Source organism: Nicotiana attenuata, unplaced genomic scaffold (genome assembly GCF_001879085.1).
Source record: "Nicotiana attenuata strain UT unplaced genomic scaffold, NIATTr2, whole genome shotgun sequence".
NCBI classification, from domain to species: domain Eukaryota; kingdom Viridiplantae; phylum Streptophyta; class Magnoliopsida; order Solanales; family Solanaceae; genus Nicotiana; species Nicotiana attenuata.
The window spans coordinates 139,694-164,950 of NW_017671095.1; the positions used below are offsets into that span (position 1 = coordinate 139,694).

General features: G+C 43.7%; 1 protein-coding gene across 1 annotated transcript in view; it reads left to right on the forward strand.

Moving 5' to 3' along the window:
- Positions 1-15,543, forward strand: part of LOC109205891 — a 24,234-nt gene extending 8,691 nt beyond the window's left edge. Inside the window, exons 4-6 of the mRNA XM_019368647.1 lie at positions 14,394-14,880; positions 14,938-15,165; positions 15,297-15,543. Coding sequence (XP_019224192.1) covers positions 14,394-14,880; positions 14,938-15,165; positions 15,297-15,543 — 962 coding nt within the window. The remainder of the gene's footprint in view (positions 1-14,393; positions 14,881-14,937; positions 15,166-15,296) is intronic.
- Positions 15,544-25,257: the final 9,714 nt, after the last annotated feature.

Consider the following 25,257-nt stretch of genomic DNA (forward strand, 5'->3'; position numbering starts at 1 on the left):
TACTCTTTTTCAAGAATGCTACAACACTTCGGGCTTCATTGTTGGGTAGAGACACGACTTCCACCTACTTTGAGAAATAGTCCACCGCCACGAGAATGTAAGTGTTACCACAAGAGCTCACGAACGGACCCATGAAATCGATGCCCCAAACATAAAAAATATCCACCTCGAGAATTGTATTGAGGGGCATCTCATCCTTCTTGGAAATACCGCCGGCTCTTTGACATGCATCACATCTCTTCACCAAGTCACTAGCATCCTTGAAAAGTGTCGGCCAATAGAATCCGCAACTCAAAACTTTTGAGGCCTCCTCACCCCCCTATGATGGCCACCATAGGGAGAAGAGTGACAAGCCTCCAATATGTTCATTTGTTCACTTTCCGGTACACATCTTCTTATCACCCCATCCATGCAAATTTTAAACAGATACGGATCATCCCAATAGAAATCCAAGCTATCCCGCTTGAGTTTCTTCCTTTGGTTGGAAGAGAGCTCACACAGGACATTACCAGTCACAATGAAGTTGGCGATGTCCACGAACCATGGCATATCACAAGTAGAAACGGAATGAAGCTGCTCGTCGGGGAAACTATCATTAATCTCAATACCATCACATGGTCTCCCCTCTTCCTCTAACCGGGACAAATAGTCCGCAACTTGATTCTCTCTTCCCTTTTTATCCACAATCTCTAAATCAAATTCCTGAAGGAGTAGCACCCACCTCATCAGTCTTGCTTTCGAATCCTTCTTAGTCACCAAATACCGGAGGGCTGCATGGTCCGTGTGTATGATCACCTTCGCCCCCATAAGATAAGGTCGCGAACACAATAGCCAATAGCTCTTTTTCCGTCACTGTGTAGTTTCTTTGCGCCTCATTCATCGTCTTGCTAGCATAATACACAGGATAGAACATTTTGCTGATCCTTTGGCCTAGCACCACACCTATCGCCACATCACTCGCATCGCACATAAGTTCAAAAGGCAAATCCCAATTAGGTGCGGTGATGATAGGAGTTGTGGTCAACTTGTATTTCAATAGCTCAAAAGACTCCATGCACTTCTCATCAAAGATAAACTTGACATCCTTCTCTAACAATTTGCAAAGCGGGTTCACAATTTTTGAAAAAACTTTAATGAATCGCCGGTAGAACTCGGCATGACCAAGAAAACTCCTCACTCCTTTGACAGAAGTAGGGGGAGGGAGCCTTGAGATAACCTCGATTTTTGCCTTATCAACTTCAATTCCTTGCCTTGAGATTTTGTGACCCAATACAATACCCTCTTGCACCATAAAGTGACATTTCTCCCAGTTGAGCACAAGGTTGGTCTCTTCACATCTTTCCAACACCCTATCCAAGTTCACCAAACATTCCTCAAATGAATCCCCCACCACGCTGAAATTGTCCATGAAGACCTCCAAGATATCCTCCACCATATCGGTGAAAATTGCCATCATACATCTTTGGAAGGTTGCCGGGGCATTACATAGTCCAAATGGCATTCTCGAGAAAGCAAACGTGCCATAAGGACATGTAAAGGTTGTCTTCTCCTGATCCTCCGTGGAAATGAGAATTTGATTATATCCCGAGTAGATATCTAGAAAACAATAAAAGGCCCGGCCGGCAAGACAATCGAGCATTTGGTCCAAGAATGGAGTGGGAAATGATCTTTTCTTGTCGCCTTATTCAACTTTATATAGTCCATACACACTCTCCAAGCCGTAACTTCCCGAGTAGGAGTCAATTCATTGTTGGCATTGGTCACTACCGTCATTCCACCCTTCTTTGGCACACATTGGACCTTAGAGGTCCATGAACTATCCGAGATTGGGTAAACCACACCGGCGTCTAACCACTTGATAACCTCCTTCTTTACCACTTCTTGCATTGCTTCATTTAATCTTCTTTGATGTTCAAGAGAGGGCCTTGAATCCTCCTCCAAAATGATCTTGTGCATGCAAAATGCAACGCTTATCCCCCGAATATCGGTCAAAGTCCATCCAATCGCCTCTTTGCGCTTTTGAAGAACCGCCAAAGTGGTGTCAACCCGTATGTTAGTTAGGCACGAAGAAAGAATAATAGGTAAAGTAGACTTTGAACCTAAAAACTCATACCTGAGGTGTGGAGGAAGTGACTTCAACTCCAACACCAGTGGCTCCTCAGTTGATGGCTAGGTTGGCGGAGTTTTGCGATTCTCAAGATCCAAGGATAGCTTCCTAGGCTCATAAGAATATGAACCCATACCATGCAATGCATTCATGCACTCCACTCTACCGGCATCATCATTGACATCCATATTGAGAAGCACAGATTCAAGAGGATCTTCAATATTAATCAAGGCACTTGAGTCATCCACTATCACCGCTGTGACAATGTCCACAAATGAACACACCTCTGTGCTATTGGGTTGTCTCATTGATTTGCACATATGAAATACCACCTTCCCATCATTCCGTAATGTTAACTCCCCTGCTTCCACATCAACCAATGCCTTCCCCGTATCTAGGAAAGGTCTTTTAAGAATAATAGGCACTTTGAAATTCACTTGACAATCCAATATGACAAAGTCGGACGGCAATATGAATTTGTCCACCCAGACAAGCACATCGTCGATTATACCTAAAGGCCTCTTCATCGACCGGTCCGCCATTTGAAGTCTCATTGAGGTTGGTCTAGGTTGCCCAATTCCCAAAGTCTTGAAGACTGAGTATGACATCAGATTAATGATAGCCCCAAAGTCACATAGGGCCTTAGAAAACTCCGCACTCCCCATAGTGCAAGGAATAGTGAAAGCTCCAGGGTCTTCTAGTTTCGGGGCCATAGAATGCACAATCACACTAACTTGGTGCGTCATCTTTATTGTTTCACACTCCATAGAATGCTTCTTGGTGACTAAATCCTTCATAAATTTTGCGTACCCAGGCATTTGTTCAAGTCCCTCCACTAAAGGAACATTGATTGTGAGGCTCTTCATCATGTCTATGAATTTCTTGAACTGATTGTCATTATTTTGCTTTGCTAACCGCTGAGGATATGGTGGAGGTGGTCTAGGCAATGGTGCCTTGTCCTTGGGCACCGCCGTCAGAATCTTGGTTCTTTTTCATCATCTGCTCGAACATCATTTCTATCCGTCCCAAATCACTCCCGGAAGAACTAGGCCCTTGCGACTGAAAGGGGGGTGGATTGTTTGGTTGTTGGAACACGGGGGGCCTTTGAAAGCCTTTCCCCCTACCTCTATTATTCCACCCTCCTTGATTGCTATTTTTGTTACAACAATTGTTGTTGTTCCCGTTCCAATTGCCTTGGTTGTTACCTTGATTACCCCAATTGTTGTTCTGATTGTTATTGTTCCAATTGTTACCACCTTGTTGTTGATTATTGTTATTCCAATTGCCGCCTCCTTGTTGATTGCCCCAATTTCCTTGGGGGCGCCATTGTTGATTCCCTTGATTTCCTCTATTTCCTTGGTAGTTATTGACATATTGGCATTCCTCACTTTGGTCATCATAACACACGTTCGAATAACCACCACCATCATTGTTGTTGTCAAACTGCTCACAATTAACTTGTTGTTGTTGTTGCCCCCTTTGCCTCCTTTTCAACATAGACACATTCTCCATTGCATTGACTTGGGCGGGCTTTGAACCTGTTGCAATTGCGCCTTCGCCAATTGATTCATTGTTGTTGTAAGTTCGGCAATAGCTTGGCCATGGTCATTCAACTCCTTGTGCAAATGGATGACCGTGGGGTCACCTTGAGGTACATTCGCTCGGCTTTGCCATGACGAAGAAGTGTCAGCCATTTCATCAAGTACATCACATGACTCTTGGTAAGAAAGTTTCATAAAGTTCCCACCGGCCAATTGGTTCAAATTGCACTGATTGGTGGTGTTAATGCCCCTATAAAAAGTCTGCTAGATCATCGCCTCAGTCATGTCTTTGTTAGGGCACTCCTTCACCATTTTTCTATATCGTTCCCGGATCTCGTGCAATGGTTCCGTTGGCATTTGCTTGAAAGCTAGAATTTCATCCCGAAGAGCTGCCATATGACTTGGAGAAAGAACTTGGCAATAAATTTGTCGCCAATTCATCCCATGTTGTGATAGAATGATTTGGTAACCTCTCTAACCAGTCCAACGCTTTGCCCCGAAGAGAAAACGGGAAAAGCCTCAATCTCAATGCATCCTCTGACACGTTTGTTTGTTTGCTGCCCCAGCAAGCATCTACGAACCCCTTCAAGTGCTTGTATGCATTTTGGTCGGAGGCGCCCGTAAAATATCCCCTTTGCTCGAGCAAGGTCAACATGACATTAGTGATTTGAAAGTTCCCCTCCCGGATTCGGGGAGGAACAATGGCACTCGCGTACCCTTGATTTGGAAGAACTCTTGGGACTGCTCTTGGCGGTGGCGGAGGAGGGTCTGGGATAGGATTGTTGTCATTTGGTTGGCCGGACGGCCTCTTCGTGGAACTTGAGGTGGTATAACCTCCTCGGGTTCAAGATCATCAACCTCCTCCCCCGCATTCACGTTGCCAAGAGGGTCATTTGCATTGAGATCCATAGTACCTGATTAATCGACACAAACAAAATTAGTAAACAAGAAGGAAAGAGAAGCAAAACACAAAACTAGCTACACAGATAGTCAACACCGTAAGCTCCCCGGCAACGACGCCAAAAAGTTGATCGCGTCCGTCTCAACACTACACAATGGTAGGAAGAGTGGGTAGCAATAACTAATACCCGAATAGTGGATCGGAGTCGAATTTCCACAGGGAGCTTGGAATGGAGTTGTATTGTCTGTGTAGCTTAGAATTGCGTTTTTACTTCTAATTACACTCCTAACTTTTTTTGGGGGTTTTTATATTTAAAACTACTATTGTAATCTAAGGACTAAAGCTAAATTATGCTAAGGAAATATTTCTAAGTTGTGCTTAATATAAGAAAAAGACACTAGGGTCGTGACCCTACCTAGGTGGCTAGCTAACGGGTAGAAGCTACTAAGGTGAGATTGATAAATCGGGGTTTATTGCTATAGCCGTTGCACAATTGCACTCATTCTCACACCTCTCGGTAGAGACAACGATTTTTCCCAATTGACTCTATCTCGACCAATTAGGTAGGCCAATTAGACCGGGCAACTAGGGTTCAAGTAGGGTAGTTACTCTTTCGAGGTTTAACCCGTTAATTGGGACTACCATTCTCATGGGTCCATCCCAATTCCTTGTTGGGTTAACTTTTAGGGTCATATGACTCTCTTTCTCAAGAAGAGTTAGACCCACTAAGCTTGAATTCATTTTTGCAACAACAAATTCCAGATTGAAATACAAAATCAACCCAAATAACAAATACCCAATCTCAATTCTGGACAAAAATACCACTGTGGGGTCAGCGCAGACCGCGCAAAAAGGTCGTGTGGCCGCGTTAGGCACATTGAACTCTAAAAACTCATCTCTAAAATTGGGGGCCGCATACCGCGCACTAATGTAGCGCGGCTGCGGCAGAGAGTTGGCGCGGACCGCGCAGGAATGGGGTGCGGCCGCATAGCTTGACTTGGCCAAAATTCCATGTCTCTGAATCTCCTTCACGCAGACCGCACTGATATGTAGCATGGCCGCGTGGGATTTAAGCCTTCTCTGAACTTCCTTTGCGTGGACCGCACAGAAATGGAGCGCGGCCGCGTGGCTTGCACCTCAAAATTTACCCCTCTGAATCTCCTAGCGCGGCCGCGTGGCAAATCAGTGCGGTCCGCGCTAGGTCTTCTTGTTCCCCACTTCACTTGTTCTTGACACTTGGCAGGTTTCACTCTGTTTTGAGCCGATCTTTGACATGTGTCATCTTGTCGCTCAAACCTGCAATCAAGCGCAACTTGTAAGCCTTTTGGGACTATTTTGTGGTGAATTGTGACAAAAGCAATAGCACGTAAGGGGTATAACTATGGTAAAATCCTAGCTTATCAAGCACCTGAGCCGTTTTCTTTACTGTTTTGAGTAATATTGTACTAGGTTAGCTTCTAAATATTAGATTTTCTTTCCCTAATAAATTATTATGCATTCTATCATTATATCTTCTTTATTTTCTTCATTTTACATGAGTAGCTAAATTTCTAACTAGGATTGTGGCCCAACCCTAGTGTGGGTACTTAATGGGTGTTTGATTTATGGCTTGTTTGTGATTGGGTTAGTGATATTTAGCCTTGTCCATGCTTGAATTCAATAATTAATGGTTGCAAATATTGATTCATGCTTAATTGACTTAGTCTCTTCTTGAGAAAGAGAGACTAAGACTAGGAAAACTTGGCGAACAAGAAATTGGGGTGAACTCAAGAAATTTATAGCCCCAGTTAAAGGGTCAAATCTAGAGATAGTAAGATCCGACTTAAGAATATATCACTTGTTTTGTGCAATACCCATTTGAACTTGAGAAAGCCGAATTGGGCAAAATCACTCAAACTACCGAGAGGCATAGAGTGGGTAATTGCGTGTGATTGTTGTATTACAACCCCGACTAATCAAACTTTTCCTAGAGTTTACAACCCGTTAGGTAACTACCTAGGTGGAAGTCACGACCCTACATCATTTATCATTTGAAAAACAACCAAAACCAAAAATATTGTCTTCTTAATTTATAATTGCAATCAATAGCTTAGAGTAGAAACAGAAACAATGAACAAGAATGTGGAAGTGCAACTTGAGGCACACCATACAATTACACTAAATATATACCTAATCCCAATTCTAACTCCATGTGGATTCGACCCTGACTCGCGTTGCATTTTATTATTGCTTTGACTGCCTCACTACCTATATTTTTGGCTTGAGTTTTGGCGACGTCAGGGTTAGGCAGCCAGAGGTAGAGGTCAGGCCGCTAGAGGTGGAGGTCAGACTGTTAGAGGTGGAGGTCAGGCCGCTAGAGGTGGAGGCAAGCCAGCAGGAGGCTGTCCTAGGGATGTGGTTCAAAGTGGTGGGGCCCAGCCCCAATGTTATGTTTTCCTAGCCAGGACTGAGGCTCAGTCATCTGACGCTATCATCACAGCTACGATTTTAGTTTGTAGTAGAGATGCCTCAGTTCTATTTCTTTTGGGTTCTACTAATTCCTATGTGTCATCCTATTTTTCTTCATATCTGGTTGTGCCTCGTTATTCTTTGAGTGCTCCTATGTATGTGTCCACACCCGTGGGAGATTCTATTGTTGTAGATCGTGTATATCGTTCGTGTGTGGTTACCATTTGGGGTCTTGAGACTAGAGTAGATCTCTACTTCTCGATATGGTTGATTTTGATGTCATTTTGGGTATTGATTGGCTGTCACCTTATCATGCTATATTGGATTGTCACGCCAAGACGGTGACCTTAAATTTTCCTGGGTTCCCTCGATTATAATGGAGAGGGACTTCTGGAAATTCTATCAGCAGGGTTATCACTTATGTGATGGCTTAACATATGGTCGAGAAGGGGTATCTAGCTTATTTGGCTTATGTTCGTGATTCTAGTGCGGAGGTTCCTTCCATGGATTCAGTACCAGTTGTTCGTGAGTTTCCAGAGGTCTTTCTTTCAAATTTGTCGGGGATGCCACCCGACAGAGATACTGATTTTTGTATTGACTTGGCTCCGGTCAGTCAACCCATTTCTATTCCACCATATCATATAGCCCCGCCAGAGTTGCAAGAATTGAAGGAGCAGTTGCAAGATTTTCTTGATAAGGGCTTCATTAGACCTAGTATTTCGCCCTGGGGTGCGCCCGTGTTATTCGTGAAGAAGAAGGATAGGTCGATGAGGATGTGCATAGATTATCGGCAGTTGAACAAAGTCACCATCAAGAACAAGTATCCATTGCAGAGGATTTATGACTTATTTGATCATCTTTGGGGTGCTAGAGTATTTTCGAAGATTGGTTTCAGGTCTGGCTACCATCAGTTGAAGATTATGGCATCTGATGTCCCCAAGACTACTCTTCGGACTCGGTATGTGCATTATGAGTTTCTAGTGATGTCATTTGGACTGACAAATGCCCCATCAACATTTTTGGATTTGATGAACCGGGTGTTCAAGCCTTATTTGGGTTCCTTTGTGATTGTGTTTATTGATGATATTTTGATCTACTCCCGCAGTCGAGAGGAGCATGAGCAGCACCTTCGGATCGTTCTTCAAACTCTGAGAGACAACCAATTATACGCTATGTTTTCAAAATACGAGTTTTGGTTTAGCTCAATCACTTTCTTGGGGCACATTGTATCGGCAGAAGGCAATTCAAGTGGATCCTAAGAAGATTGAGGCAGTTCATAACTAGCGTAGACCCACTTCAGCTATAGAGATCTGGAGTTTCTTGGGTTTGGCAGGATATTACCGTCGGTTTGTAGAGGGGTTTTCATCTATAGCAGCCCCGTTGACCAGGTTGACCCAGAAGGGTGCCCCGTTAAGATGGTCAGATGAGGGTGAGGCGAACTTTTAGAAGCTCAAGATTGCTTTGACTAAGGCGCCAGTGCTGGTGTTGCCCACAGGTTCACGACCTTATATGGTATATTGTGATGCATCTCGTATTGGACTTGGTGCGATGTTGATGTAGGGCGGCAAGGTTATTGCATATGCATCGCGGCAGCTGAAGGTTCACGAGAAGAATTACCCTATTCATGACTTAGAGTTGGCATCCATTGTTCATGCACTGAAGATTTAGAGGCATTATCTTTACGGCGTGTCGTGTGAGGTATTCACGGATCATCGGAGCTTGTAGTATTTGATCAAGCAAAAGGAGCTCAATTTGAGGCAGAGGAGGTGGTTGGAGCTATTGAAAGACTATGATATCACCATCTTGTATCACCCCGGGAAGGCCAATGTGGTGGCCGATGCTTTGAGTAGTAAGTCAATGAGTGTGGGCAACCTTGCATACATTCCAGTTGGTGAGAGACCGCTTGCATTAGATGTTTAGTCTTTGGACAATCAGTTCGTGAGGTTAGATGTTTCTGCGCCCAGTCGCGTTCTAGCTTGTACAGTTCCTTGGTCTTTGTTGTTTGATCATATCAGGGAGCGACAGTATGATGACTCTCATTCGCTCATCCTTAGGGATACAGTGCGGCACAGTGATGCCAATCAGGTTACTGTTGGAGATGATGGAGTTTTGTGGATGTAGGGTCATATTTGTGTGCCTAATGTAGATAGACTTCGTGAGTTGATTCTTGAGGAGGCTCACAGTTCCCAATATTCTATTCATCCAGGTGCCGAGAAGATGTGTCAGGACTTGCAGCAGAATTATTGGTGGAGGAGGATGAAGAAGGATATAGTTGCATATGTAGAGATTCCTAAGTGGAAATGGGAGAGTATCACTATGGATTTCGTTGTTGGACTCCCACAGACTCAGAGGAAGTTCGATACAGTTTGGGTTATTGTGGATAGGCTGACCAAGTCAGCGCATTCATTCCGGTGGCAGTTACCTATTCTTCAGAGCGGTTGGCAGAGATTTATATCCGCAAGATCATCTGCCATCACGGTGTGCCCGTGTCTATCATTTTTGATTGAGGTACGCAGTTCACCTCGCACTTCTGGAGGTCAGTACAACGTGAGTTGTACATGCAGGTTGAGTTGAGAACAACATTTCATCCTCAGAGGCAGACAGTCCGAGCGGACTATTAAGATATTGGAGGATATGTTTTGTTCTTGTGTTATAGACTTCAGAGGCTTTTGGGATCAGTTCTTGCCGCTCGTGGAGTTTACCTACAACAACTACCAGTCGAGCATTCTGATGACTCCCTATGAGGCATTATACGGTAGGCGGTGCCAATCGCCAATTGGATGGTTCGAGTCGAGTGAGGTTCGGTTATTAGGTACAGATTTGGTACAGGACGCCTTGGATAAGGTCAAGATTATTCAGGATAGACTTCGCACAACTCAGTCCAGGCAGAAGAGTTATGCCGACCGTAAGGTTCGTGATATTGCATTCATAGTCGGAGAGAGAGTGTTTCTCCGAGTGTCACCCATTAATGGAGTAATGAGGTTTGGAGAGAAGGGCAAGTTGATCCCTAGGTACATCAGACCTTTTGAGATTCTTCAAAGAGTGGGTGAGGTGGCTTACAAGCTCGTATTGCCACCTAGTTTGTCAGCAGTTCATTCGGTATTCCATGTGTCCATGCTCCAGAAGTACCATGGTCATCCGTCTCATGTGCTAGATTTTAGCTTTGTCCAGTTGGACAAGGATTTGACTTATGAGAATGATCCGGTGGCCATCCTAGCCCGGCATGTCTGCTAGTTGAGATCAAAGAGTTATCCATCAGTTCGAGTGCAGTGGAAAGGTCATCCTATCAAGGCAACTACTTGGGAGTCCTAGTTGGACATGCAGAGTAGATATCCACACCTTTTCACCAGCCCAGGTACTTTTCTATGTCTGTTCAAGGACGAACGGTTATTTTAGAGGTGGAGAATGAGATGACATGTTTTAAAACCCAATTTTGTGTTCTAAAGCCTTAATATCTCATTTTAGCCTTTCTCGATTTGTGTGCGCGGTTTGGGTGTTTTTTCGAAAGGCTTATATGTTAAAAATAGATAAAAATAAGAATTTGGACTTAAAATTTATTTGAGTTGACTTCGGTCACTATTTTGAGTGAACGGACTCGGATCCTTATTTTGACGGTCCCGGAGGGTCCGTATCGTAATTTAGGGATTGGGCGTATGCTCGGAATCGAATTCCGATGTCCCTAGCTTGAGATATGGAATTTTGATGAAAAATTAAAATTTTGAAAGTTTAATGATTTTAAGAATTTACTGATGTTTGGTCTTGTTGATAACAGAACCGTATTTTGGTTCTGGAGCCCGGTACAAGTCCAACGTTATATTTATGACTTGTATGTGAAATTTTGTGAGAAACAGAGTTGGTTTAATGTGATTCGGACGTTCGATTGTGAAAAATAAAAGTTTTAATGTTTTCTTAAAAATTTCATTTGATTTGGTGTTCAATTCGTAGTTCTAGGTGTTATTTTGGCGATTTGATCGTGCGAGCAAGTTTGTATGATATTTTAGGACTTGTGTGCATATTTGGTTTGGAGTCCCGACGGCGCGGGTGAGTTTTGGATAGGCTACAGAATGTATTGAACTTAGAAAACATAATAGTTGATGCAACTGATCTGCAGGCTTCGCATTTGCGAAGAGGCCATTGCATTTGCGAGCAGTGGGCTGGGTAGAGGACCTTCTCATTTGCGAAGTTTTGATCACATTTGCGATCCTAGGAGTCTGCATTTGCGAACACTGGTTCACATTTGTGATGGCAGCAGACATAGTCATTCTTTGTATTTGCGAAGACTTGTTTGCCTTTGCGGGGTTCGTATTTGCGAACCTCAGGTCGCAAATTCGATACCTGCATCTGATCAAATAGTTAGAAAAAATGGAATTTTCACTCATTCTTCAAATTTTCAAAACAAGAAAACCCTAGGGGCGATTTTTCCTAGACTCTTGCTTCCCCAAATCATTGGTAAGTGATTCTAACCCATTTTCTTTCAATCTTTTATTACATTTCACAAGATTTTAACCTAAAATCTAGTGGTTTCATGGTGAAAATTTGGGGGTTCGGGTAGAATTAGGGATTTTTGAGAAAATAGGATTTAGACCTCAAATTGGGGTCGGATTCCAAAACAAATTATATGACCGGGCTCGGGAGTGAATGGGTAATCAGGTTTTGGTCCGAATTTCGGGTTGGGACCAAGCGAGCCTGGGAGTTGACTTTTGTTGACTTTTCAATAATGACCTAAATTGAATCTTTTGAAATCGTGAGTTATTCCTAAGGCTTATTTTGAATTGTTTGGTTGATAGTTTGCTAGATGTTGTTGGCTCAGAGGCTTGTTTGAAAGGCAAAGTTGTGGTTGAGCTTTGAATGATCTTTGGAGCGAGGTAAGTGTTGTGTCTAACATGTAATTGAGGGAATTAGGAACCCTCGGACTATGTGCTATGTGAATTTCATGTGAGCAGCATATATGCGAGGTGACGAGTGCTTATACGCCGCCGAATTATCTGTCTTCCCTGATTTCCCACTTTTAATTATTTCCTTCCCTGTCTTAACAGTTATATGCTCTAAATGCTTTCCATGCTTAACTGCTACTTTTTAATGAATTTCTTCTCTTGTTAATGATGTTAACTCTTCGATAATTTCATGATTCCCTGCTATTTGCTTAAATTGACTAACCTGCACCTCCTAATAGTAAATTACTGGATTGGTCTCGCTGTGTAGTATTAGTCATTTAGATTTCTATATTGTACAAGGTTTCCCTATTTTGTTCAGTTTGGTATTTATTCATCGTATAGGTTTTGCGGTTTGAAATATTGATTTGACTGGGCATTGGGTATTTGGTACTGATATGGTGGGATCGGGCTGCATGCCGTAGCAAGTGTAATAAGGGTGGATTAATGTGGTGGAATATGGGTGAAAATGTACTATACGGTGGAATCGGGTTGCATGCCGCAACATGTGGAATAAGGGTGGATTGATATGGCGAAATAAGGGTGAACTATGATATTGATATTGATATATGGTGGGATCGGGTTGCGCGCCGCAATATATTTATGTATATTATCTCTATTGTTGATGCTATTACGGTGAAATAAGGGAGTATTTTATGTTGTCTGGTGGGATCGGGTTGTGCGCCGCAACAACCTATATGTTTCCATTTCTTGAGATGAGTTGGTTTCCAGTATTTTTATTTGGACTGTTAAATAATGGTAATTTTGGACGACACTGGTTTATTCTTGAGACTGTGGTTATTATTTTCAGTTCACTGTTTAATTTTGTTCTGTATTCCTATTTTCTGTCATTATTATATATTGCGTACAAGTTGTAGTGTAGGTGTACCGCCTTAGCCTCGTCACTACTTCGTCGAGGTTAGGCTCGACACTTACCAGTACATGAGGTCGGTTGTAACACTTCTATGCAGATTTTGGAGTCAGTCCCAGCGGTGGGTACTAGAGAGCTCGGATTGGACAACCTGCGGAGAATTAGGTATAGCTGCTCAGCTCCCGCAGCTCCTAAAGTGCCCTTCCTTTTTATATCTAGTTGTGTATTATCATCCAGACAACTTTGTATTTATTTTCGACCCTTGTATGTATTACTCTAGGAGATCGTTCACTTGTGACACCAGGTTCAGGGATTTTGTAGTACGTGTTTGACAGTTTTAGCTTCCGCATTCATATTTCAGATTCTTCAGTATTTCTCGTTATTCAATTCAACTATTAAAAATAGATAATATGTTCTAACACTGGCTTTCCTAGAAAGTGAAATGTAGGCGCCATCACGGTTCCGACGGTGAGAATTCTGGGTCGTGACATTTGTGGGCCGAAAAGTGAGCTTTGAGACGAGGTAAGTCTCTTGCCTAACCTGGTAAGAGGGAATTTACCCCATAGGTGATTTAAATTACTTTTTGCTTCTAATTTTGGGAGCCACGTACGAACGAGGTGATGAGAGTCCGTGTGTAGCTACTAATTATGCTTATGTTCTGATAGTTTATGACCCAAATCATGAAATACTTATAATGTTGCACCCTGCTTGTTAATTAAAGTGCCAAAATTATATTGAAACTTGATAAAGGATTTGTAAGGGACGTAATTTCACTTACATGAGTTTTTGGCGGGTTACTTTATCGTTATAAGAACTTGTGCTTCTTTTTATATTAGCCTTGTAATAACTTTTAAATCGGATGTTCATAACATATCCTCTCTTCCTGTGAAGCGGGATGAACGTCTCAGCAGTAGAATGGATGCATCTATCATTCGTGTCGCTCGACCCTCAGCATTGAACACATTATTCTGGATGGCACAAATCGTGCGTGTTAATGCTTGGAGCCCGAATATACTTGATATATTATTTTTCATGAACTGAGAGGTTATAATTTAATTATTTGCTCAGAATCTATATGGATTAGTATGTGTTAGTGGGGGACTTGTAGAATTTGCTATTAGTTAAAGAATCATTTAATCACTGTTGCTATTGTGTTAATATTGTTATTCACATATTCTATGCATATTTAGCATTTCTATATTTCCAAAGATGGACGAGCATTTGGTTACTTTTCAGAGTATGGTGGCGAAGACTCAGATTTACTATCTTCTCCTTAGGAGGTGCGACAGAGAGTTGTGTAAGGATTGTAAGGTTATCCCGGGTAAGGCCCTCGCGACGCAACATAGGCTCTTGGTGATGGACGTCGGTATTATGATGAAGAGGAAGAAGAGGAGTGCACGAGTTTGACCGAGGATCATGTGGGGAGCCTTGAATAAGGATAAATCTTAGGAGTTGTAAGGGAGGTTATTGGCTGTGGGAGCCTGGAGGAGTAGTGGGGACGCAAGCATTATGTGGTCGACAAAGGCAAATTACATACGGGAGGCAGCGAGAGAGGTGTTGGGAGTCTCGAAGGGTTAAGCTGGTGGTCACAAAGGCAACTGGTGGTGGAATGAAGTGGTTCAAGGTAAAGTGGAAGCAAAGAAGGCGGCGTACCTGAATCTAGTTGGGAGAACATGTGAGGTAGAGAGGAGTGCGAACAGGGAGAGGTATAAGGTAGCTAGGAAGGAGCAAAACTGGCGGTCACAGAGGCTAAGTCTGAGGCTTTTAGTCATTTATACGAGGAATAAGGCGAGAGAGAGGAAGGCCCAAAATCAGGACCAAGTGAGGTGCATCAAAGACGAGGATGGTAGAGTATTGATGGGTGAGGCCCAGATTAAGCGGAGATGGAAGACTTACTTTCATAAACGTTTGAATGAAAAGCGGGATTGGGATATTGTGCTAGGCGAGTTGGGGCATTCCGAGAGCCTCCGTGATTTTAGGTACTGTCGGCGCATCAAGGTTAGGGAGGTCATGGGGGCTATGCGTAAGATGAGCAGGGGCAGAGCTACAGGGCCCGATGAGATTTCGATCGAATTTTGGATGTGTGTGGGTAGAGCAGGCTTGGAGTGGTTGATTGGGTTGTTTAATGTTATTTTCAGGATGAAGAGGATACCGGATGAGTGGAGGCATACGGTGGTTCTGTTGTACAAGAACAAAGGTGACATCCAGAGTTGCAACAACTATAGGGGTATCAAATTGAGTCATACCATGAAAGTATGGAAGAGGGTAGTAGAAGCGAGGGTGAGGAGGACGGTGTCTGTATCAGATAACCAGTTCGGGTTCATGCCGGGTCATTCTACTATGAAAGCTATCCACCTTGTTAGGAGGTTGGTGGAACAGTACAAGGATAGGAAGAAGGATTTGCACATGGTGTTCTGGAGAAAGCATATGACAAGGTTCCTAGGGAGGATCTTTGGAGATGCCTAGAGGTTAAAGGTGTGTGGGTTGCTTACATTAGGGAGATTAAGGACATGTATGATAGAGCTAAGACTCGGGTTAGCATAGTGGGAGGCGACTATGAGCATTTTCCGGTTGTTATGGGGTTACACCAAGGATCTGCCCTCAGCCCTTTCTTGTTTGCTCTAGTGATGGATGCACTGACAGACCATGTTCAAGGAAAAGTGCCATGGTGTATGTTATTCACTAATGACAATGTTTTGGTTGACAAAACGCAGAGTGGCGTGAACGAGAGGCTGGAGGTTTAGGGACATACCCTTGAGTCTAAGGGTTTCAAGTTGAGCAAGATGAAGATGGAGTATCCTGAGTGTAAGTTCAGTGCCGAGCCGAGGGAAGCGGGCATGGACGTCAGGCTTGGATCGCAGGTCATTCCCAAGAGAGGTAGTTTCAATTACCTTGGGTCGATTATCTAGGGGGATGTGGAGATCGACGAGGATGTCACACACCGTATTGGGGTGGGGTGGATGAAATGGAGGTTAGCATCTAGAGTACTGTGTGACAAGAAAGTGCCTTCGCTACTCAAAGGTAAGTTTTATAGAGCGGTGGTTAGGCCGGCATGATGTATGGGGTTGAGTGTTAGCCAGTTAAGAACTCACATAACCAGAAGATAAGAGTAGAAAAAATGAGGATGTTGAGGTGGATGTGCGGGCATACTAGGATGGATAAAATTAGGAATGAAGATGTTCGGAGAAGGTGGGTCTGCCTCCCATTTATGACAAGATGCGGGAAATGAGGATCATATGGTTCGGGCACGTTCAGAGGAGGAGCTTGGATGCCCCGGTAAGGAGGTGCGAGCGGTTGGCATTGGTGGGTACGAGGAGAGGTGGAGGGCGGCCTAAGAAGTATTGAGGAGAGGTGATCACGCGGGATATGGCGAGGCTTCAGATCTCCGAGGACATGGCACTCGATAGGAAGCTGTGGAGGTCGAGCATTAAGGTCGTAGGTTAGGAGGTAGTTGAGTTCATTTAGTCTACTAGTGTGAGGCTAGGCTGATTGGATTTAGTCTTAGACTGCTAGTGGTCAATGTTGTGTTTTCACTACTCTTCCGTTATTTACTGGTTATTATTTCTACTTTCAATTTATTCACTGGTTCTTGTGATGTTGTTATTATTTCCATAGTTTTTTATTGATGGTACTAATATATTGTCTCTTTTCGTCTTTTCGTCTTCTTGAGCCGAGGGTCTTTCGGAAACATCCTCTCTACCCCATCGGGGTAGAGGCAAGGTCTGCGTACACATTACCCTCCCCAAACCCCACTTGTGGGACAATACTGGGTCGTTGTTGTTGTCGTCATTTAGCATTTCTATATTTTATTGTTAGCCCATAGTAAGTGTCTATGTCGATGTCGACCCCTTGTTACTACTTCTTCGAGGTTAGACTGGATACTTACTGGGTAAATCTTGTTTATGTACTCACGCTACACTTTTGAACTAATCGTGCAGGATCTAAGGCAGGTGCATCTGCCAGTCATACCGGTGCGCACCCCCATTACCTCGAGGCCTAGTGGTGAACTGCTTTCTAAGCCCGTTCTACAGCACCTAGAGTCTCTCTTTTGCATCTATTTGTTGTCTACTTTGTTTCAGACAGTAGTTAGAGTTTTGTATATTCTACTAGTTGCTCAAACACTTGTAACACCAGGTCTTGGAACACCTACTAGTAGACTTTATGGTTTTGGAGTATTTATTTCACTGCATTTGCTCACTTATTAGCCTTCCTTTTATTTTATTAAGTTTTCTACTCCTTATTTTCTTAATAAATGGGATTCAACTACTTGGAAATTTATTAAAAAGAGCAATCACATGGTCAGTTCACCGCTGGCTTTCCTAGTGGTGACTTTGGGCGCCATCACGGCCTATAGAAGAAATTGGATCGTGACAACACGGTATCAGAGCACTAGGTTCACGTAGGTCTCACAAGTTATGAGAAGGCCTAATAGAGTCTTTCGGATCGGTGCGAAGACGTCTGTTCGTATCTTTCAGAGGCTATAGGGTGTTAGGAAACTACTTTTTCTTCGTCTCCTATCGTACAGTTGATATTGTACTAAGTAACTTTCTCTTATTCTCTCACAGATGGTGAGAACGCACGCGGCGGATGTTCCCGATCATGGAGGAGCTATTTCCCCCTATTGCGAGAGGCCGAGGGAGGGCTCAAGCTCGTGGTAGAGGACTAGGACGTCCTAGAGTTGCTCCGGTGGTGCCACCAGTGGATCCAATGGAGGATATTTCTATTGAGGAGCAGGGCAAGGTACCTACAGCGGAGCCAGCCCCAACAGATTTCATGTTAGTGCTAGAATTCCAGGAGGTCACGGGCCATATGCTACGGTTCATGGATTCTATGACTAGGCTAGTTTATTTCCAATGGACCCAACTACATCTCAGGCGGGAGGGGGAGCACAGACCCTACCACACAGGCTCCAGGGCATGCAGCTGCCATATATTAGACCCCGGGTGCACTAACCTTGGGAGGAGCTCAGCCAGTTGCAACAACTATACCTGAGCCCAGACCAGTTGCGGCTGGCAAGCCGCAGAAACTATTGGATAGATGGACCAGGCTATATCCTCCTATCTTTAGAGGTGAGAGACATGAGGAACCCCAGGACTTTATTGATCGATGCAGGGACAGACTGCATAAGATGAGGATATTAGAGTCCCACGGGGTGGACTTTACCACTTTCCACATAGAGGGCAGGGCCTGTAGATGGTGGCAGTCCTATCTTCTCGGCAGACCTGCAGGTTCTCCTCTCATGACTTTGGACCAGTTCACACGCATCTTCTTGGACAAAATATTCCACCCTCTCAGAGGGAAGAGTTACGATTTCAGTTCGAGCAGCTCTAGCTGGGCCAGATGTCGGTGAGCGACTATGAGAAGAGATTCTCTCAATTGTCTTGCCATGCACTTATGATAATTCCTACTGATGCATAGATAGTGCGGAGGTTCGTTGGGGTTTAACTCGGTTATCCATGCCACTATGTCCCAAGAAGTTGAGATGGGGGCTTCGTACGAGCTAGTTGTGGAGATAGCTCAGAGGATCAAGGGTGTTCCTTAGCGGAGCCGAGAGCAGGTGACGAGGGATAAGCGGTTTTGATATTCTGGAGCGTTCACTCGTGCTCCGGTTGGGGGCAGAGGTCAGTTTGTGAGGGGCCAATATAGTAGGCCCACATATCCACCACCGTCGCCTCCTCAGGGCGCTCCAGTGCGGCCTTATTTCAGTGCCATTCCAGAGAGATACTACCGCCTACCAGCTATTTAGGGTTCCTTCAGTGGGTATTCAGGCCATTAGGGTTAGACTTCTGGTCAGCAGTTTGCCGTACCGAGAGGTTGTTTGAGTACGGGGATCTTGGTCATGTGAGGAGGTTCTGCCCCAGGCTTCAGGGCAAGGGAGTGCAGCATGGCCAGAATCCTATGATTACAGCACCAGCTGCCACACCAGCCGTCTTGCCGCCCAGAGGCATAGGGCAGGTGAGTAGGGGCCATCCTAGAGGTGGAAGCTAGTCAGGTAGCGCTCCAACTAGGTTCTATGCTTTTCCATCAAAACCAGATGTAGTGGCCACAGATGCCGTGATCAAAGGTATTATTTTTGCCTGCGGTAGGGATGCTTTCATACTATTTGATCCAGGGTCTACATATTCTATGTTTCATCTCTATTTCCTCATTTCCTAGGTGTTCCTCATGAGTCCTTGGGTACTCCTGTTTATGTTTCCACACCAGTAGGCGATTCTGTTTGTTGTGGATCGGATCTACCGGTCTTGTACTATGACTTTCTGTAGTTATGAGACTAGAGAAGATCTTCTATTGATCGATACGACTGACTTTGAGATCATCATGGGCATGGACTGGTTATCTCTATATCACGCCATCATTGACTGCCATGCCAAGATTGTTACCTTGGCGATGCCAGAGTTGCCTAGATTGGAGTGGACGGGTTTGTCTATTAGTGCATCTAGTCGGGTTATCTCTTTTCTGAGGGCTCGACACATGGCTGAGAAGGGTTGTTTGGCTTATCTAGCTTATGTTCGAGATACTATTATAGAGACTCCGGTGATTGATTTAGTGCTTGTGGTTCGGGAGTTCTCCGATGTGTTTCCTTCTGATCTTCCGAGCATGCCACCAGATCATGATATCAATTTCTGTATTGATTTGGCTATAGGAACACAACCTATCTATATTCCATCGTATCGCATGGCTCCGAAGGAGTTGAAAGAACATCTTGAGGAGTTTCTAGCAAAGGGGTTCATCATACCGAGTGTGTCTCCTTGGGGTGCACCGATGTTATTCGTAAAGAAGAAAGATGGGACTATGCGGATGTGCATTGAATTCCGCCAGTTGAACAAAGTTACCATTAAGAAAAAGTACCCGTTGTCGCGTATTGATGATTTGTTTGACCAGTTGCAGGGTAACAGGGTGATCTCTAAGATTGACTTGAGATCGGGGTACCATTAGTTGAAAATTCAGGATTCGAATGTTCCAGAGATGGATTGTCGGACTAGAGATGGACATTATGAGTTTCTAGTGATGTCCTTAGGTTTTACTAATGCCCGACAATGTTTATGGATTTGATGAACCAGGTGTTCAGGCCATATATTGATTCATTTGTCATTGTCTTCATCGATGACATTTTGATCTACTCGCGTAGCATGTAGGAGCATGAACAACATTTGAGAGTGGTGCTTCATACCTTGCGGGAATAAAAGATATATGCTAAGTTCTCCAAGTGTGAGTTTTGGTTAGATTTTGTGGCATGCTGTATAAGGCGAGGGTATTAAGGTTGATCCCAAGAAGATCGAGGCAGTTCAGAGTTGGCCTCATCCTACCACAGCGACCGAGTTAAAGAGCTTCTTGGGGTTAGTAGGTTATTATCGTCGATTTGTGAAGGGATTCTCATCTATTACAACACCTTTGACTAGATTGAACTAGAAAGTTACTCCATTCTGATGGTCCGATAATTGCGAGGCGAGCTTTCAGAAGCTCAAGACCGCATTGACTTCAACACCGGTGTTTGTGTTCCTTCCGGTTCAGGGATGTATACGGTGTATTGCGATGCTTCATGCATTGGCCTGGGTTGTGTATTGATGCAGGAGGGGCGATTTATTGCATATGCTTCACGTCAACTGAAGCACCACGAGAAGAATTACCCCGTGTACAATTTGGAGTTAGCCGCGATAGTTCATGCTCTTAAGATCTGGAGGCATTATCTTTATAGGGTGTCCTGTGAGGTTTACGTCGATCATCATAGCTTGCAGCATTTGTTCAAGCAAAGGGAGCTCAATTTGCACAACACAGGTGGCTTGAGTTACTAAAAGATTATTATATTACCAACCTTTCTCATCCGTGCAAGGCGAATGTGGTTGTGGATGCCTTGAGCAGAAAGGCAGAGAGTATGGGTAGTTTGGCATTCATTTCAGCAGAGGAGAGGCCATTGGCTTTGGACATTCAATCCTTGGCTAACAGACTTGTGAGATTTGATATTTCAGAGCCCATCCAATTTCTTTCATGCGTCGTCTCTGAGTCTTCATTATTCAAGTAGATCAAGGCTCGTCAACTTGATGATCCGCACTTGTTGGTTATTAGGGAGATGGTACTACAGGGTAGTGCCATGAAGGTTACTATCGGTGAGGATGGTGTTCTGCGACTCCAGGGTCGTCTATGTGTTCCTAATGTGGATGGATTGAGGGAAAATATTTTAGAGGAGGCATACGGTTCTTAGTATTCTATTCATCCAGGTGCTACGAAGATATACCACAACTTGAGGCAGCATTATTGGTGGCGGCAGATGAAGAAAGACATAGTTGAGTATGTAGCGAGGTACCTAAATTGCCAGCATGTTAAGTATGAGCATCAGAGGCCAGGTGGCCTACTCTAGTAAATGGTTATACCTGAGTGGAAATGGGAGTGCGTTACTATGGACTTCGTTGTTGGGTTGCCGAGGACCTTGAGGAAGTTTGATGCAGTTTGGGTCATCGTCGACATGTTGACCAAGTCAACACACTCCATTCCGGTTGTGACCACGTATTCTCTAGAGAGATTGGCTCAGATTTACATTCAGGAGATTGTTCGGTTGCATGTTGTGCTTGTTTCCATTATATCAGATAGAGATCCTCAGTTTACTTTGCATTTCTAGAGAGCATATAGAGTGAGTTGGGGACCCGGGTAGAGCTCAGCACAGCCTTTTATCTGCAGACCGACGGGCAGTCGGAGTTGATAGTTTAGATCTTGGAGGATATGCTCAAAGCATGTGTGATTGACTTCGAAGGGCAGTGGGATCGATTCTTGCCTTTGGTTGAGTTTTCTTACAACAACATTTATCAGTCCAACATCGGGATAGCGCCGTTTGAGGCTTTATATGGTCGGAGATGTCGTTCTCTCATCGGTTGGTTTGATCCCGGTAATGCTAAGTTATATGGTACTAATTTGGTGAAAGATGCCTTGGAAAAGGTAAAGTTGATTCAGGAGCGACTTCGCACAGCACAGTCCAGACAAAAGAGTTATGCAGATCACAAGGCGCGTGATTTATCATTCATGGTGGGCGAGAATAATCTCTTGAAATTCTCGCTGATGAAGGGAATCATGAGGTTTAGGAAGAAGTGAAAGTTGAGCCCAAGGTTTATAGGTCCATTTGAGGTGTTGAGATGAGTTGGGGATGTTTCTTATGAGCTTGCTTTGCCTCCCAGTCTATCGAGAGTTCATCCAATTTTCCACGTGTCTATGCTTCGAAAGTATCATGTCGACAGGTCGCATGTGTTAGACTACAACACGGTTTAGTTAGATGAGAGCCTGGGTTTATGAGGAGGAGCCAGTTGCTATTGTTGACAAGCAGGTTCGCCAGTTGAGGTCTAAGAAGATTTCTGCATAAAGGTTCAGTGGAGGGGTCAACCGGTCGAGGAGGCGACTTGGGAGACCAAGAAGGACATGTGGAGTAGATATCTACACTTAATCGGCACTCCAGGGATGATTCTAGACCCGTTCAAAGACGAACTTTTGTTTAAGAGGTGGAGAACTTAACGACCCGAGCGGTCGTTTTGCTATCTATAAACCCATTCCCCTAAATAAGACTCCACGTATGTTCTTTTACTATTTCATGACTTGGGGGGATGGTTAGATCGGGTTTGGAAGGCTTCTGGTTGAAATCGGAACACTTAGTTCCTTAATATTGGCTTTAAAGGATTAAGTTTGACTTGGGTCAACATTTCTAGCAAAACGACATCGAAACCGGGATTTGACGGTCCCAATAGGTTCTTATGATGATTTTGGACATGGGCGTATGTTCGGATCGGGTTTTGGATGACCCGAGAGCGTTTCGGCGCATAAAGTTGAAAGTTGGTGCATTGGAGGTTTTAAAGTTCTTTAAATTTGGTTTGTAGTAGGTTTTTGCGTTATCAAGGTCCATTTGGGATTCCGAGCCTGGGAATAGTTCCGTATGGTAATTTAAGACTTGCACGCAAAATTTGGTGTCTCTGAGTAGTTTAAGTATGATTCGGCGCGTTCAGAGTAAGTTGGAAGAACTTGAAGTTCATAAGTTGATTCGATTTGGGTTGGAGTGTGATTTTTAGTTTTGGTGTTGTTTTTCGTGTTTTAAGAGGTCGAGCAGGTCCGTCTTATGGTTATGAACTTGTTGGTATTTTTGGGCGAGGCCTCGAGGGCCCCGGATGCCATATGGACGATGCACGAAACTCATTTGTACTTGGAGAAAATGGCTGAAGCAGCAGAGCTTCTGGTGCAATCGAACCTGCGAGGAGCTAGCCGCAGGTGAGAGCTCGTAGAAGCGACCAACGAACGCAGAAGCAAAATGGAGTGGACTGCCCAGTCGTCACGGAAGCGGGGAAGGGACCGCATCTACGAAAGCGCAGATGCGAGGAAGTTGATCGCAGGTGCGCCGCTCGTGCCGCAGAAGCGGGCTCGCAAAAGTGAGACTTCGCCCGCAGAAGCGGGAAGGGTAGACCTGGGCATGGTCCGCATCTGCGAGGCTTTGACCACAAAAGCGGCCAATGTTCCGCAGAAGCGAAAATCGCTGGGGGGAGTGAGGTTCATTTAAGACGGGACTTATGCCATTTTGGTTAATTTATTTACTTTCTTAGGCAAATTTGGATCTTCTTAGAGAGGGGTTTTCACCTAGCTATTGAAGGTGAGTAATTTCTATCCAATGTAAGTTAAATACATAGATTATGAGTAGATTTTAACATGAAAAATTATAAAAATTATGGGCTTAGTTGAAAAACCTAGATTTTGATAAAAATAGGATTTAACCACGAAAATGATTATGGAATTGGGTGAATATTATATATTTAAGTTCATGAGGATATGGGTAATATTTATCTTCAAAAAAAATTGGAATTCGGGCACGTGGGCCCGTGAGTGAATTTTAGGAATCTTCCAATTTGGGTTGGGTAATTACTCTAATAGTTAAATTATGAACTTTTGAACATGTATTGATTAATTTAGATAACTTTTGACTAGTTTCGGATTGTTCGGCACCGAATTAAGGCTTTAGAACGAATTTGTGTCCCCAAAAGTGAGCTTTGAGACGAGGTAAGTCTCTTGCATAACCTGGTAAGAGAGATTTTACTTCATAGGTGATTTAAATTACTATTTGCTTCTAATTGTGGGGGCTACGTACGCACGAGGTGGAGAGAGTCCGTACGTAGCTACTAATTATGCTTATGTCCGGATAATTTAGGACCCAAATCATAAAATACTTGTAATGTTGCATCCCGCTTGTTAATTAAAGTGACAAAATTATATTGAAACTTGATAAAGGATTTGTAAGGGACCAAATTTTAAGTACTTGAGTTTTTGGCGGATTACTTGATCGTTAATAGAAATTGTGCTTCTTTGTGTATTAGCCTTGTAATAATTTTTAAATCGGATGTTCATAATGTATCCTCTCTTCTTGTGGAGCAGGCCGAATGCCTCAACAGTAGAATAGATGCATCTATGGTTCTGCTGCTCGATCCTCGGCAATGTACATATTATTCTGGATTGGGCCGTACGACCTCGATATAAATCGTGTTAATGCTTTGATAATAGGTGAATTTGACTATAATCACGCACCGAATAACCACCTTCTTGTGAACTTTAATGTGGAAAAATGACAACAAAATGCTCTTATTGGTACTTTTCATGATTTGCAGGTGATATAGGTGTAAGGAAGGCTAAGGAGCAGGTTGGAGTCAACTATTGATGAAAAAAAAGGCTAATTGTTGCATTTCCCAAGTGACCCATTCAAAACAGGCCAAATTGCCCGGGTACAGGGTCCACCGCGGTTCCACCGCGACCGCGGTGAAACCGCGGTGGAAGGTAGTCTCTGAATAATTGAAGATCCGCGAGGGTATTTTACCGCGGTTCTACCGCGATCGCGGTAGAACCGCGGTGGACACAGAAACTTCGGGGACCAAAGTGTAAAACACGGGATTTTTAGACCTAAACCCTATTTTAAACACTAGACTTCGCCCAAGAGAGGCATGTATTGATTTTTTAGGTTTCTTAGCAAGGAGAACAATTGTGAGAAAGTACTCTAAACATCTTTCTTCTTTTCTTTTGATTTTATGATGAATTCAAGTTTAGTTTATTCTCCCATAACTATGAGTAGCTAAATTTCTTGTCTAAGGCTTTGATGGAACCTACTGGGTGATGAACTTCTTGTTTATGTGAATACAAATTGCTAGTTTAATCTTTATTTGTTCAACTTCGTGTTCGTTGTAGTTAATTGACAGGATCCTCAATTAGCTGTGCCTATTTAGTGTGCATAACTTGGAAAAGAGTGCATATTTAGGGTTTTGTTGAACAACACCACTCCTAGATTATTAGAGGAATCTATAATTGCGGGTTTAAAGGCGGGATTAGGAATAACGAAGCCTTGGGTGCAATCTAAAGTGAATTGTGCTAAATAAAGCAAGCTAGTGTATCTCGGGAGAGTGCAATAGTAGATTACTGTGATTACTCGGGAGAGATTTGCGGTAAGATTAGTG